Source organism: Etheostoma cragini, chromosome 5 (genome assembly GCF_013103735.1).
Source record: "Etheostoma cragini isolate CJK2018 chromosome 5, CSU_Ecrag_1.0, whole genome shotgun sequence".
In the NCBI taxonomy this organism is placed as follows: Eukaryota; Metazoa; Chordata; class Actinopteri; order Perciformes; family Percidae; genus Etheostoma; species Etheostoma cragini.
In genome coordinates, this window is record NC_048411.1 from 13,620,984 (window position 1) to 13,638,328 (window position 17,345).

General features: G+C 44.2%; 1 protein-coding gene across 4 annotated transcripts in view; it reads right to left on the bottom strand.

Moving 5' to 3' along the window:
- The window catches only part of setbp1 (SET binding protein 1), a 45,462-nt gene that overhangs the window by 11,349 nt on the left and 16,768 nt on the right, over nt 1–17,345 (bottom strand). For 2 of the 4 annotated variants that reach the window (XM_034872491.1, XM_034872492.1), the window contains exons 3-7: nt 13,579–14,000; nt 11,213–13,144; nt 10,887–11,094; nt 9,700–10,765; nt 1,095–5,933 (exon numbers count right to left, since the gene is read on the bottom strand). In XM_034872491.1, the coding sequence (XP_034728382.1) occupies nt 5,428–5,933; nt 9,700–10,765; nt 10,887–11,094; nt 11,213–13,144; nt 13,579–14,000 (4,134 nt within the window). In that variant the 3' untranslated portion in view covers nt 1,095–5,427. Of the gene's footprint in view, nt 1–1,094; nt 5,934–9,699; nt 10,766–10,886; nt 11,095–11,212; nt 13,145–13,578; nt 14,001–17,345 lie in introns of those variants that run through there. The other 2 variants (XM_034872493.1, XM_034872494.1) reach the window with 2 other exon arrangements.

Sequence of the window (17,345 nt, forward strand, 5' to 3'; positions counted from 1 at the left end):
CCACCTACTGACCAGGTGGAATACATTGTACCTTTATATTTCCATTAAAAATGCCACGTGAATTTTTTCAAAAATACATTTTTATTATGGTTTGCTCACTCCAGTTCTGGAGCTTTCAATAATTGCTACCTTCATCTTATTAGTGATGGTTTTGTACATGTTTATATGTGCAATCTGTGTACCTTGTGCAGTGGAAAACACTGTCTTGGAAGAAACATTTCACACTAAACCTGGTGAGAAAATCCACACATTGCACATAAGATTGATGATCCTGTTTTCCCCTTTAAAGTGTAGCTCTGGCTGAACAGCACATCCTTCATGCAGGATGTGTTTTGCTGTGCTGTTTCAATGTGATCAGAGTCCTGGTGATCTATCTCATCCTCTCTCTTGTGCTGGATGTGGAGTGGGGCCATGTGGGCTCATTACAGGCATCAGTAGAGAGTGATTTGGGTGCAGCCCCACTGCAGCCCTGACTTCCATCAGAGGGGGGATTTTTTCAGCATAACACCGGTGGTGCCAACAGTTCCATCAGCACTACTAGATACACTGAGACACATTTGGGCAGCTCACCCTGCAACCATGGTAACAGAAGAATTTTACTAGTTGGCAGCAGCCAATAGTGGGACATTTCCCACTCAGCTCCGTCCAATAGCAGAGCAGCCTGCAGCCCAGCCCACCTAGAACATGTACTGATGGGCTAGTGCAGGCAAGATTCCGAGATGTAGGCTTGGCTAATGAACAAGTACGAGATTAAGAGTGTTTAGGTATGTGTGTGTGAGCGTGTGAGAGTGTGACTGAGTGAGGCTGTAGCTTAATGTAATGAGAGGATTCCCTCGCTTTTAACCACAACAAGCGAACACATTGTGGGGTAGTAGTTATTCACTGAGACCATCTGAAACTCAGCAGCAAACCATCCTGTTCTCTCGATCTCACACACACGCGTACGCATGCACACACACACACACACACACAGACTCCTGGCACAGAATAACTTATCAGCCTTATCTCGGCATGTGACAAAGCAGTTTTTAGGAGCTCAGAATAATAAATCCTAAACAATCTTAATCAGAAAGAAGAAAATATGTGCCACCATCAGCTGTCAATAAAGTCATTTATTATTTCACACAATGGATAACATGAACAACTTCAACTGTAGTTCTTCTTAATAAGTGCTCAACGCTGCCAGCCAACCGAAGGGTAGCAAAAGAATGAGCTTTTCTTTCTGAGGAAAGAGAAATAAAACAAAACAAAATATGAATCTACAAGATCATGAAAGATAAACATGACCAAAAGCATGCCAGCGGACATGGATATACATATATATTGCATGTATATATGTGCTTAAGACATATATCTGTATGCCAGCAAATGCAAATACAAAATATATGTGTACATTTACACATACATACTGTGAAGGATATATGCATATGCATGCGCATCTAGTATTTACTCTATATGACAAATATTTGCAGTTTTTAATATTCATACAATGTACAAAAATGCTTCATGAATTAAAAAATTCATTACAAAAAGAAACATATTAAACAATGTACAAGTCTTGCTCAAAATTCAATTGAAATTCAACTTTCGGCTTGTCTAAAATATTTATGCATACAATCAAGGTGAGCATGCAAATAAAGGAAACCCACTCTAGAAAAAGGTTCAAATACACTATGTATACAAACTAAAATATGCCCACACTGTTAGAAGAGCTCACTTTGTGCTCTAAACAAGTACATATATTGGTTTTCTCAATGCTTCATCTGCACGTTCAGCTTTGAACCACATTATAGCTTAGAACTGTAACGTATGTTGAGGATGACTACATGACTACATGTACATTTATGAGGTTCTGTCTCGTGTGACCCCTCACTCCATGTGTAGGACACTCATCACAGCATGCTACAAAGGGAATAGGGAGTGATAGAAATGTAGGTGCCGTCATATCTCATTCTAGTCACTGTACTGAACTGGTAAGTGTTGACTTCAGTATATACACCCCAACCACTGATTTAAGGTTAAACACTGCTGCGCTGCCCTTGATTCTTGGACCAAAGGCAAGGTAAAGATCCTTACATCAGTGCTTAGGGGCCTCCTGTAGCCACTGGTCCAGATTAGCTGCTAAATACAACAACAGTGACCTTGAACCCCATTCACAGCCCCATCCCCTCTGCAGTCTCTGTATAGAGTGAAAGCTCTGGATTGGGACAATACTTGTCAGTGTTAGAAGGCACCGGAGCATTGGCTGGTAGGAGAGACAGACAGGACAGACAAAACCTGGGGTCTTCAACTTTAACATAAGAAACTGCTGACCACAGTATGGAGTAAGCTGCCAAGCGTGTAGTCTCTACATCTCACACAACACAAATCTAGACCTCATCTTCACCACAACCAACTGCAGACCCACCAAAAGTCATCTAGCAAAGCAAGGTTAAGCACACTAACTTTAGGACAAGTGTATTTTTGGCTATTTCCTCTGAGAACTCCCCCCACACACACACCCCTCTTGCTTACTCTTCATGCTACTGCACTGCCCCAACTGGCTGCAGGCAAAATAACTGCAAGTCAGCGGGGATTCCTATTTTTGGTTGAGTATAATACAGGGGAGTTTTTTGATCAAATAACTTTAAAGGTGTGAAAAGGCTAATTATTTTAGCATTCTGTGTAATTTAACGGACTGGAACGATGACAATGTCAATTTTCACCAGAATTTGTCGAAAAGGAAAATCTAGACTAACTATTTCGGTATGTTTTCCTGGGTCTTGAGCGGTCTTAATAGAGAGAGAAGATCTACTGTGGTTTTTGGAGACAGTCCCAGCATAGCCGAGCCCAACCGGTATCCATGCAGGATGGACATACTAACACTATTTACAACAAACACTTCAATACTGTAGTTTTACATCTGGTTAAGGCTGTACTGCATAGAGCTGCAGTAACTATAGTTTTCATGAAATGATAGTCACTTTCTGCACAACTTATTACAAATTATTACTGGTATTATTCACAATTCTTGTAACATTAATTCATTTTATTCAGTAAATAAGACCACTTATTTCTCTTTGTTGAAGGGTGGACCCAGAACAGAAATTCCTTTTAAGGTCATTGCCAGGCATGGCCTGATGCATAGCAAACAACAATGTAGGAGAATAAGGATTCCATGACAACCTACTCTGACATCCTCCTTTGCCAAGTACAAAACCAGTTATCTGTTTTAATTAACTGGTTTTATACTGGCCAGAGTAAATGATCCTCAATTATATGTGGGACATTGAGTTTAATCAATATCTCTGGATAGAAACACATCTGATACAGTAGACCATCCTGTTTCCACCATTGCTGTAAAGCAGTATGTAGGCCACTACATGGTGTGTATTCAATACAGTAATATCACATTATATTCATCAGCCCCAGCTCCTCTAGTTCTGTTATGATGATATGGGTCAGAAAACTAGGATGAAGCTGGGAGACAGAGTCAGTGCCCTGTGACAGAGAATGCTGACAATGGAAGCTGTGAAGGGACACGGGCAGCATCAGGGTTCTGATGACTAAGACACATGCGTCATATGAACAATCATGAATATTTTGGGTCAATTTCTGGGGAGTTCTCTGCCACTTGATATTTCTCAGGTCAAATGTAATTGGTGAGAGAAAGAAACATAAGGCACAAGTTAAACCGCTGCAACTGAGAATCCCACCCAACCCAAAGAAAACTGAATTTCCTGAAACAAAACTTTAACAAAGTTGTCAAAGAAACACTGATTAATTGCTTATATTCTGAAATACGTATTCGAGAAACCACTACCCAAAGCCACAGATACTGTAGATAGAGTTTAACAAAGGCTTGACATATTGACACAAACAAATCCAAGATGGCTACATTCTAGAGTGCACATAGGGATGCTTTACATTGGTGCCAACATGGTGGAGAGTTTGTCAAACTCTGATTTAGGTTCTTTTAAATAATACATCCTTACACTGAATACTGAGACTTTGGTTTCTAAATCTAAATACTGGATTTACTTTCAAAAAAATATTTCCATTGATATGGTTAAAAAATCATGTTAAGTAGAAAGACTGGGATTGGCTTTTTAAAACACTGACTGTGAGGCCTCTTCTTCAGCTAAACTGTCCAAACACGATTCAGGCTTGGGCTTCAGATTGACGCTTTTGGCTGCGCAGCCTGCATATACAAATTGATTAAAATAATGCATGCTCTCTGGAATGGATATCCACACCATCAAAGGCCAAAACATAAGGCTGGAACAAGCATGTAAGTGCTTCATTTGATTGATGCAAGTGTATGGTTTTTCATAGTGCAATAAACCAATTTTAAGTTTTTATCAAAAACACACCTGATATTCCTCCTGTATGCAATGCAATGCCCGCTGGATATAAACACAATAATGAGTGTATGAATGAATATATGTGGTTCTTTCTATCTGAAAACAAACTTGTCTTGAGTCGCACCCATGTCTGTTTTTGGTTATAAAACAATACACAACTTTCATTGTCTATGGTACAACAATTCTATTTGATATACTGTATGCCAGTACATGTCTACGAGCTGGTTTATCATTGTACAAGGCAGGCAACAGTGGAATTGGTTTCTATGTACAGTCTGGGACAATCTCATCCACCATATTGCCTCTATGTCACTGCACAGGACAGGCCTGAGCAGGGAGGGAGAAATAAATGAAACGGGGGTTAGGTTGAGGGAGCACAAGCAATGAGAAATGTAAAACATGATTGGGAGTAGATGAGAGGACAAAGGGAGGTGAAGTTGAGCGGCAGGCACCAGAAAGGGCTAAAAAATTGGGGTGAGTGTCGAGCGGGGAGGAGCAGACAGCAAGTATCAGTTACTCCTCAGAGAGAACAAAAAAACAAGGAAGGTACAGATAAGGGTGAGAGTGAGTAATAGGGTAAGGTGGCTGAATTACTGCTGTTTTATCCCACATGTCTTTGACAAGATTCCTCAGAAAGGCAAAAATAAGCAGAGCTGCACAGTTTAATTTTAACCATTACCCCTCCCCTTGCTGGTAAATATATGGCTAAAGCCACATTCAGATACAGTATCATAAAATACAATACACGTCACTGTATCAGATACATAAAGAATCACATAATATCCTACACTAAGTACCACACACTTTTATAGCATCAGATTCAGTATCAAATAGTACCATATAGTGCCATTGTAAATGAAGGTCCAATGAATCCTTAAAAGGCTCATGTCTGGTTGGGTTAAGCAAGTGGAAGTGCTCCCTCCTCCTGCTCCTCCACTGACCCTCTGTAGTCCTCACTAATCAGAGAGGAGAAACAAGTCAACGTGCACCAAGGAGTCCCAGAAATAAGGGCACTGCATCTGAACCAGCACTGACTCCAACAACTGCTTTCTGTTCAGTTAAAGAGTTTCTCTCTCCTGCAGGTCTACTGACTGGAAGGAGCCCATAACTGGTCCCTGCTGTGGCCCCTGCCTCTGCGTTTCCCTCCTTTGGCCAGAGGAGGTACAGATCGCGCTTGATGCACCACAGTCTCAATTGTTGCTGAGATGGAATCATGATTTGAGAACTCCAGAGGCTCGGGGGTCAAGTTTTGCCTGAGGCTCTGCCTACCTGGCAGGTCATCACACCTTTCCAGGACAGGCATCCCCTGAGTCCTCCCATCACCTCTCCTACCGGCAAACATGTCCAAACCTCGACCACCAGCCCGCTCATTTGCCATCCTGTTAGTCGGCTCAGATTCCACTATCGGTTGTTTTCGGGGCCGCCCAGGCCGTCTTTTAATGACATTGTTTCCTGTTTTGGCTTGTCGCTGCAGGCGCTTGGCACGGAGGATCTTCTGCACATGCTCAAAGTTCAAAGAATGCATCCTCCTCACGTCCTTCTGGATCTGTTCCACCTCGCGTCGCTTATATCTCCGCTTACTGGGAACATCTGGGAGAGGAGAAAGTGAGCATAAGTGAGGTGAGACATCACAAGGTAGATGAATAGCAGAGCAAACTCTATATAGAGAAAGGACTTTTCATGATAGCATGTCAGTCATAAAGAGCAGCCTTGGAAAGGCAAGGAAAGATATGCCAATTCAGCTCATGGAGAGAATGTCTTTTTTTTTTGGTTCAAGAGCTTCCTGCTAATTTTGACATATTCATGTAAGCTTTTCAAAGCCCAGCTGAGCCAGGAGAGCAGATCCTATCCTGTAATTGTCTACTAGAGAGCAGAGAGGAGAGGAGAGAGAAGGAGATCCCATTCTGCTAGCAGGAAATCCACAGAAATGTCTCCTTCAACCATTTAATATGTCGCTGCACAATAACAACCCTGTGCATCTGGAGCACAGGCTGCCAAAAAGCCAAACACAAAAATACAAACACACATATCGACACATTTACCCGCATGCAGATACTCTCACAGACACAAATACATGCACACACAACTGCGTACACACACATGCCCAAAACACACAAATAATGAATTCAGCAGTTCAGAATTGCTGAGCAGAAGAAACTGGAGCCATATTGTTTCCTTCACACTGTTGAAATGGGCAGTATGCCCTTTACACGCTGTTCTACCCTGTCTCTTTTCCCCTTTCCCCATCATTCTCATTCTCTTTTCCACTCTACTCTTCATGGGCGGCAATATGCTACTCTCTAATTTTCAATTAAACTGGTAACACTGCACCATTTAATTTCCGTCTCTATTTCAGAAACCGTTTCCTGGTCTTGGTCCATCACTGTCATTCTTTTTGTTTCCCATCTCTGTCCCGTTTTTTTTTTAGCCCCCCCTTCTTCTCTGCCTGGGCACTGTTCCCAGGGCTCAGACTGTGCCACAGCCAAAATGGAGGAAAAGCACAATCAGCCACCAGTCCCCAAGCAATGTGCATACAACATGCTTGGTCTCTTTTTCTTGAGCTTTTACTCCTATTCCTGGATTCCCTAACCATCTCCTCTCTTCTTTCCCTCCGGAATCCTGCTGATATAATGTACCAGGTCTCAGCGGTGCTCTAACACATGATGAGTGCATTAAACCAAAACAGCTCTGAATTGGATACAACAAATATGGTGGAGTTGGATTGAGAGTAATGTTTAAAAAGTAATACACAATACATTGAGAATATTTCTATTTGTTTCATAAAACCTGGCATGTTTTAAAGTGCTGCAACAAGCAGATACAGAATACTTTTGTGATACTGTCATACAATGTTTTTTAACAAATGGTAATGTTAAAGGAAATATTAAACATTTAAGAGTGTATAGCTCTATGGTAAAGTGTTTGCTAATGAAGTAAGACTAAGGGAAGATAAAGATAGGCGGAACATCTTACTCTATTGTTGCTCAAGAATTCAGAGCAGACAGTGAAATTAGTCTAATGCAGAAAGCACTAAGTAGCAGTAGTTTACGAGCGACACAGAAGTGTGCACACTCAGTTCAAACACACACACACACACACACACACACACACACACACACACACACACACACACACATACACTACAAAGTAGCAGAAATTTATGAGCTGCATACACGGAACATAAAACCAGTGACCTTCAGCAGTGTGAGGGGCCGTATAGCACTGCGGACCTGTTTCTCTGTGGAATAGGAAGTCCCTACTACACAGAGATACATGCTCACAGACCAGCTTTCAGACAGGATAAAGAGATCCTTGATGTTTATCATTTAGTGAGCATTTGTGCATGTGTTTGAACAAGTCATGTGACACAAAAGACAATTAGGGAGACAATGCATATTTGGATGTTTTTATCCAAATATGCATGTGAGAGATTAAGACACACGCATGCACACATGCACGCGCACATGCACGCACAATCACACGCACATACACACGCATGCAGACACATGCATACAAAATTACATCACAACCAACTAGTTCTATTGAGGAATGATTTACAAACTCACAGTTGCATGCACAGATGATAATGTAAATTTTGCATCTGTATCAGCTTGTGGATAGGGATCTATCTAACTGTGTGTGTATACTATATGCGTGTGCATCTAAGTGGGTCTATGCGTGCGTATGCGCACATTTATGGTTGTGTGGCACGCATGCGTATGCACACGCACCTGTGTTTTAATTGGGCTGAAGCTGTGAAGTGAGGCAGTAAGTCAAGATAGAGGAGGGGCAGGGTGAATGGGAAAAAGAGAGGGTAATGGGGGAAGGAGGGGGAGGGGAGACCAGGGGAAAAGCAGAAAGAGACCTGGAAGAAGGAAAGAGAGATAGAAGAGGTAGGGGGAGGAAGAGGCGGAGGAACAAGGGGGAAGTCTGTTCATGGATGTGGGGATTGTGGGAGAGTGGCAAATGAGGAAAGCAATGGCAAGAACTGCAGAAGCAGCACAAGGGGAAAAGGGTAGGACATGGAAGGTAGAAGATGCATAACAACACAGGGAGGAATAACGTGTGTGTGTGTGGGGGCGGGGGGGGGGTAGTGTGTATATGAGTCATCTGTCCTGGATCCCCTGGGGCGGGGGGTGTATTTTAACTGAGCCCCTGGCTTCTCCTCCCCACCACTGGACTAGGCCCCAGTCATTAAACCTCTGGCTGCCAGCCAGCTCTTTTAACACAGGCAAGGGCCTTTTACGGCATGTCTGTAGAAAATAAATCACACTGTGTGAATAATATATCTCTGGCAAAGGCATTGGCAGGAGAGGAGGGAGGGAGGGGAAGAGGGGAGGAGGGAGAGATTGGTGAATTATAGTTGTCTTCATCCATGCATTACGTTCTCTCTATCCCCAGCCAGATGTGCTCAAAGACAGCAGAATCCAGAATGTACCAAAATACACATTAGTTTGAACGGGAGAATCTGGGGCTACCCTGCCTCTTTGTCTGCTCCAAGTCCTGATAATGCTGTATATATTTATAAATTGGAATCCCGTTGACGAGCGTGCTGCCATCTATATTTAAAATGGAGAAAACCCTTAACTCTGACTAAATATACAGTATGCATCTACACCAGCAAATAGCAAGCCCCTTATCACTTGGGAGCAGAATAATATATTGGACACCAATTAGTTTTGCAAACATGCTCTCGATTTAGCTATGTTAACAGTTCTGCAACCTTGGCCAGTTAACATTATACAGAACTGGCTTGAAATGCCAATATGCTAGACTTACACACTGTGCAGTATGCCTGCAGCAAGCCTAGACTCCAAGCTATGTCAACATCATAAAACGAAAGCCACATTTTTTAACACTACCTAGGTTCAGCTTTCAATTGTTTTTTTTTATCTCCTGTGTGTACAGGAGAAGTCACTGTCAGTTGTATTCATTCCTGTTCCTACTTTTCTCTGATAGGACTCTCACTGTTTTATGATCCGCCATCCTTAGCCTCGCAATCGGAACTGTAATGAGGTCCATTGCTGTGAAGCTACTGTTAATGTCAGCCGAACACTCCCTGCTGAGGCTTTATATCATAGCTTTCCACAGGTGATCCATGGATGCCCTTTATTGTGAGGTAGCCAGGGGAAGTCTAGCCATAAGTGAACTGGTAGCAGTTGCAGTTTGGGCTAACCTCAAACCTCCAACACATATTCAAAGTAAGAAATACATTTTACTGTGCTGCCTCTGTCAAAAGAAAAAAGCATCCCTGCTGTCATGGTTTCTGATCATAGCAAAAGGGCAGTGCACTCCCGTGTAAATACAGCGTGTGGTTTAAAAATGAACAGGTAATCCTAATGTAAGTGGTTCTTACCAGTGAGGGAGGAACTGGAGCAGTTGTTCATCTGTCCTGGCTCCTGCCTGGCAGTTTGGAATGACATTAAGCCCTGATCTCCAAACACAGTGAGCCTCGTCTTCCTGCTCCTTCCTCCACAGTCGTCCTCCCGTGACCCCAAAAACAGGTCAGATGCTGACTCTAACCTCTGCGATTGGCTACTGTAGCTGCTCATGAAGCTGTTTATTGGCTGTCGAGTCTGACGGGAGTGGAACTGACTGTCAGCGAGAGAGTGTGTGGACAGCTGGTCCGACTCAAACATCCCTAAGCTGGATCCTAGGCTTGAGCCTCTACCACTGCCCCTCTGCTTCTCCAGATGCTTTGAAGAGCCCTGACTGGCCATGTCCCTCCTGTCACTCAGCATGCTGAGACGGGCATTGGTCTTTGCGCCACTAAAGAGCCCACCCAATTCCTGCCGGTCTCGCAGCGAAAGGAGAGGTTCATCCTTGTGCTTATGTTTGTGCTTGTGCTTCCTCTTATGGAGACGAACCCCTGCAAGACCACCTGCACTGCCACTGCCCAGAGATCCCAGGCCCTCTCCTCTTACAGAGGGCCCCTGAAGTGGGCCATTGCCGCCGCGAAGCTTGGCCCCTGGCTGGAGCTTTGAGTGTCCACTGGAGTGGAAAGCCTTGGGAGGGGGTACAGCTGGCCTCATGAAGGGAGATGGAGGCGCAGGTCCTAGCGAGTGGTGGGGCAGATAAAACGGGGTAGCAGGGGGAAAGTAGCCCAAACTCAGAGAAGGTGCGTAAGGCATCGCATACGGTGCTGCATAGTAATTTCCCCCTGGCAGCGGATAACCATATCCTTGAACAAAAGGCAGCTTCGATGTGATTGGCTCGCTGGGTTTGGCTGGACGGCCGCGTCTCCTCTTAGCCTTCAGATCGGCGCTCCTGCGGAGGTACGAGCTGGAGTCACAGGAGTAGGAGTCATAGGTAACAGGATAGTAATGATGGAAGTTGAGGCGGAAAATGGAGGGATATGGTTGCTGGGGGTAGCAGGTGTATCGTCTGTGAGACACTCGTAGCTGCTGGAGCTTTATCACAACCTACAGGGAGGTTGAAAAGAGGAAACATTTAGACAAAATACACCGTATACAATGCATGTGCGCATTACAGTGCTTGGTCAAAGATTACACACATCATTTACAGTATTATAATGTTTCTAACCTCCTCAAGTTCAGAAAGAAAGTGAAGATGATCCCGGCTTTGTAGGCACTTCCTCTTCCGTCGATGATGCTTTTGCTTCTTTTCCTGCTGTGACAGGAAGTTGTCAACAGCTATTACTTGCCGTTCACAGCGTGCTTTGCTGCCCCTGTTGGATGCTTCCAAGGCTGCTGCCTCCGCAGCCTCAAACCCACACAGATCAAATGAGTACCTGTATGAGCACAACATGCATCATAAAAAACACATTAAAACCACCACATGAGTATCAGTTTAAAATATAAATCAACAACCGCCTTTAAGGTCCAAGAAAGTGAAACATTGTACTGTACCTGCGTCGAGAGGCGGAGCCCTTCTCTGTTTGATCTGAGGTGCTGTTGTTGTCTGTCCCAATCCCACTGTCACTTGGAATAGTCTCCTCGCTGTGGGACTCGCTGATGGGGGACAGGGTCACTTCCTTTACTGATGCCCCCTCTGACAGGTGGGAAGGGGAATTAGCCAGAAGGCGTGGAGGAGACAGTTTCCATCCCCCAGAGAGGAAGCTCCTGCCTGCAAGCTTGGAGGGCAGGGCTGAGATGGGCTGCAAACTTGGCATAGTGGCATCAGAGTGGCTGTTTCTTATGGATGGAGCGCTGGAGCTGGGAGACAAGGTGGCAGAAGGCACTACAGGGCTCTCATAGAGACTGGATGTGGAGACAGATGTGAAGGACTTGTCCCTAGTGGTTTTGGGAGGGTTTAAGCCTTGGGTTTCTGCTCTGGGTTTCCGCCCTCTCTTCTTACCGATGTAGATGGTTCCTCTCTTGCTGACATTTATCTGTTTTCCCAGCCGAGCCTCAATGGTGGACGCCATGGCACTCATAGCTGAGGAAACAGGGGCTGAAGATGACTTCAGAGCCAGAGCGCCGTTCTGACTGGAACCTGAAAGGATCTCATTCAGGATGCTCTGCATTTTCCCAAGCTTCATCTTATTCACTGGCCTGGAAGGGCATCTGCCACGCTTTAGTTTCAGATTATTAGAATTGGCACTGGTGGTCGTGGAGGCCATTTGCACCAATGTGTTTAGTGTGTGTGTCTTCCTCCTACGGTTTAGCCCTGCAGCGGTATCCTGTGCCAGTGGGCTTGGAGGTGAGGTGGAGGTGCCCTCATGGATAGTCTCCACTGTAAGTAGTGGCTGTTTTTTGGGGCGTCCTCGTTTCCTCTTAATGGGTGTGTGGACAGTCAGGCTGTCAGTGTTGGTGTAGAGGGGGCTAGAAGGGGTGATGGGGAAGGCAGAGGGTGGGTCAGCTAAGGTCAAGGGGCTACTCCGGTTGTCTCTCTGGGGTGACGTGAGGTTGGCATGGCTTTTAGATTTCAGGTAGGACCATCTGTCCTTGGCCTTGGTTGGTCTGGAACTGGCTGTGGAGCTGATGCTGTGGCTGGGGCTGGGACTCAGGGCCATCCTGGGTCTGGGGCTGAGACTGGGACTAATGTTAGCCCTAGGTTTAGGGCTCGGGCTTGGACTGATGCTGCCCCTGGGGCTGGGGTTTGGGCTAGGGAGTCTGGGGTTTGTGATAAGATTGGCTTTGTTGATAAGATTGTGAATAGGGTCTCTGTGTTTAAGGGCGTCTGTGCTGATCTTAGGACGACCAACTGGGTTCTTTTTTATTCTATTTGCACTCAAAACAGACATTAAGTCAGACCCACTTATAACTATCTCTCCTCTTTCTGCCCGGTCGCCTTTTTCTCTTGCATCGCCTTTATCTGCTCTCTCTGCTTTTTCTATCCTTTCTCTACTGACATCAGCGTGATTTGTGAGTCGAGATTCATTTTTGTGAGTCTCCATCTTATGTGCTACTTTGGGATCTGGGGGCCCAGGCTGGTGCTTCTCTGTAATGTCAGAGTCCTGCCTTTGCTGTAATTGCTCATCTACATAAAATGACTCGTCAAAAGAAGGCCTCCTCCGCCTCTTTCTTCCTTTCCCTTCCTCTGTCAGCATGGGCATCCCTCTGTCTTCTTCATCACCTCTCCTCCCAGCAATCGCTCGCTCTCTTTCCTCTTTTCTCCTTTCCTCTCTTTCTTCATGACACCGCTGAGCTGTCTCCTCTTGCCTGTACTTCTGCCTCTCCTCTGAATTAGTTGGGCTTTCCGATCCTTTCTCTGGCTGTCTTCCCCAAGGTGTATCAGCACTGTGGGGATTACAGAGCATCCTCTGTGAGTCCTTCCTGCCGTATTTCCTCTTGATGTTCCCAAAGAGCTGTTCACTGACCTCTTGCAAACCCCTTCCCCTGGAGAGATGTGTACAGAGACAAAATTGTAGAATGGAGAGAGAGAAAGAATGTTTTGTATTACACCAACACTACACAGCCAGTACCGTACCAGTATTTAGCAGTATTATCCAGAATATTTACCATTTTTGCTGGCGACCAAACAGAGTCAAGCTCTGATTAATTTACTGTCTAATTGTGTTAAGATATTATGCAATGTATTGCCATGTGTTAACTAATTTCAATTATCATTGTGTGTGTTTAAATTGAATGAGATTACGTTTTCAGTAATGACAACAGTAACATAACAATAATGACAACAAAAGCCTTCCATATCACAATATAGCATTGTATCCACTTCCATCCGCAGAGCATTGGATAGAGTATTTTTTTGTTCTAATGATCATGTTTGGCGCATGATACATCTACCACACAAGAAAATAAATGAACCATACCTGCTGAGAGAGGTTAGGTTGAGAATACTGGCATCTGTAACCACTGGCAACTGCAGGTCTGGAGTCAGGGATCTCTGAGGTGAGGGACTTTGTGTCGCTGTTCGTGAGAAAGGTTGGGCTGGATCAAGCACAGAGCTCCGACTGGCTCCTGCCAGTTCTCTGGCCGGCTCAGAATCTGCACGATTGGCCGGGGATGCTGAAGGTGCTGCAGGCGTAATCCAGTCCGGATTGATTTGGTGCTGATGTGCATGAGGGTGTTGGAATTGTTGCAAGAGGGTGTGCTGTGTTTGCTGTGTGTGTGAGACTGTGTGTGCAGGAGGGAGGGAGCTGCGAAGCTGGTGTTTTGGCAGAGTGTGATCACCCAGTAGTTGCAGCAGGCCTCCCTCTTTCTGCTCAGGCATTCTGAACTGGCGCTCGTATGTCTGGGGACGACAGAAAGGAGAAACAAAGATTGGTTACTACATAAAAACTGCAATCACAAGACAGCTTTATATAGCTGCTGGGATAGACAAATGATATCATAATATGATCATAAAACTCAACTACTCTATTTCCTGTCTTCATTACATCAGCCTCTGAGAGAGATAATACATAACAACCACTTCGACATTCAGTTTATATGTGTCAGTACATATCAAATCAGTGATTTGTTGTGCTCTGATACTGATATGACACTTTTGTCTTTTTACGACAGGACTGAAGTTTTTATAACATCTTGTGTGCATGAGCAAACATTGTGCAACAAAACAAAAGTCTTTTTTACAGAGCAATTAAATTCCTGTGGCAAGGATGTTGCATGCTGTGAGAGCTGAGGGGGGATGGGGTTGGGGGTGTCTGACTGCACACAGTATAAAACACAGTAGTCTAGCTCCTGACTGCCCTAGAGACAGAATCATTTTCAATATACTATGTTTATTTTGTTGACAACTTTTCTCTCCTGTTTACAAGTGTAACCAGCCCCTGAACTGCTTATGCAATATATGTCCAGAAAATATGGCACAGTGTATCTACATTCATCCATTGAATGGAAACAAATGTGAAGTCACCCTTCATTCAGTACCCAGTTAACATTTGTCCATGTATGATTTTGTATGACTGAAAATGTAAAAGCTTGATATACTGTATTAGACAACATAACCAAACTTAATGTATCTCTGCTGAATAATCAGTGTACTTCTGAAAGATGAGAAATAGCGCAGCGGATGGCCTTTGTGGTTTAGCCTGTTATTAACAGACTCAGTATGGCGCAACAAGACAGTTCTGTGGCGCTGTAGGGGGATGTAAACTAACCACAGGCCTGCCTCTCAGCATATACAGTAGACACATGCATGCAAGCACACACACGCACACACTGTCACATACATACAGTAGATATACACAGTTACGAAATCCTGGCTTCAAACATAGTAGCACAAAATGCTAATGTTTTAACACAGTCAGGCTACCAATTTTAGAATAGCCTTTTAGCCTTGGATCGGCAACTTGCCAGTTTGGAGATACACACACAGTAATGAAACATACAATATTTGTAGTTCAGTACACAAATTTGCAAAGAGAACAAGCACTTCATCTCTTCTATCTTTTACCTGACAAATAATGTCTTGTTCTGCTCTATCCTTTCTCTATCACTATCCATCCTTTTTCTTCCTCTTTCTGCTGTCCCATCAGCAGTCAGGCAGTTAACACTCATTTTGAACTTCCACATTGGCTGCAGAAGCTGTTTATCAGCTAGATGCAAGCTGCATATACTCATGGTGCAAAAAGATTTAACACATATGAACGCTGATGAAAACACACACACTGCACACACACTAGCAAACTCTAAGCAGCGTAAATGATTAACAATACAAGAAAATGCACATGATCATAGGCACACTCTCAATTATCCCATGAACACACTGCTATGGTATCCTTTCAGTTGTGAGACGTATGTTTGTGTGTGTGCAAGGTGACACTAGAGAGGAGACGCTGTGAGTCCACAGAGGGATAAGATGACAGACACCTGATACACACATGCTTTCTCATTTAACCTGTCCTAGAATACCTGCTGTTTCAGGTTAAAGGAGGGCACAACAAAAAGAGACACACAGGGAGATGGAGGTGGTTAGAGTGTAAGACACACACACACACACACACACACACACACACACACACACACACACACATACACACACACAGATAGGTGTGCAAGACATAGGGAGCTTCTCTCTATTTTGGTTTTGCACTTTTTTATCACTGTATTGGAAGTCTTGTCCTTATCATGCACTGTATGCACTAATACCACAGTAAGACATTGCCGTATTGGGTAGAGATCGCCCAATACTGTTTTTCCAAGGAAGATACCGATTACTTGTAGTTAATGAAACCGATATCAGGAACCAGTATGTATTTATAGTGAAAATGCCAATTCTTTAAGCGTTTATTTTAAAAATTTGAAACTTTCAACATAGTACACAGTAAAAGATAGTCAGATAGTGTTCTGAGTTTTTAAGTTGGACTCAATGGTGAGTGAAACCGAAGCAGAGGGACAGACACAGAGCTCTAGTGGAGCCAGAGTTGCTAACTTTATAGTTCAGTATCTTTATTGTTTATCAGGCAAAAAAAACATTGATACACATAATCTGCAAACTGTCAAAAAACGGTTTGAGAATTGGCCAGGGCTGATAATCAGTCAATCCCTAGTATTTAGTAAACGTATTCTGATATTTCTATGTTGTACATACACTTTCTGCTCTTGTCATGTGCTGTGTGAATAAGGACTGTGCTACTGCTGAGCTGCAGCAGGGGGCAGCGGTCAGGAAAATCAGGACTAGCATGGACTCTGACCCTGGAACGGCCCACAAGCACGAGAGCTGGGAGGCTTCAACCATTTCCACACTGTCCTTCTACAAGTCCCCTCTGGTAGAATTTAGATGAGAAGAAAGGCCAGCACAAAACAGACCCAAGGCATGTTTATTCCTGAACCCATTTGATGCATTCTCCCTCCCTCGAGGCTCTCAGGGCTGTGTTCAGGGGTTAAGGGTCATACTCCACAGCTAGGTCAACAACCATTTCAAGGATGTCTTCCTCTGGGTCAGCACTGTAACAACATGGACTGGTCTCAGCCAGTCAAACAAAGGCTCTCCAACACCAGAATGCAGGCAGATATGGAGCTGCACATTCCTTTCCACTGGTGATGTAACCATCAGATAAGGTCAGAACACAGCAAAGGAGATCATGGATAATATGTGACTAATTGCTGCAATCACCCAACTGAAAGGCACTTTGCAAATGAGTCAGCACATATTTACTGACGAATGTGTGTGTATGTAAGTGTGTGTAGGTGTGTGTGTGTGTGTGTGCATGTCTGAATGTAATGTTCACACTCAGCAGGCAGTTGTAAATGGAGATCTAGATGTAAAAAACTGAACCCCTCTCTCTCGTTTGACGTGAGGGGAGGTATGTGACGGCCCCTCCAGTCTTTTCCTCTCCTGCAGCCTCTCGTTTTTCCACTGTTGAATAAACTGAAACTCAGAGTGGAACTTCTCCCTGAGACACACACACACACACACACACACACACATGCACACATGCACACAGCACTCTGGCAGCACCATTATACCGGTAAAGAACACCCTAAACAGGCACACCCAAATCTCACAACTCAGCACACATATAATGCACGTATACACCAGCAAACATATACACAAACTCTCTCTCTCTCTCTCACACACACACACACACACACACACACACACACACACACACACACAAACAGGCTGCCCTTC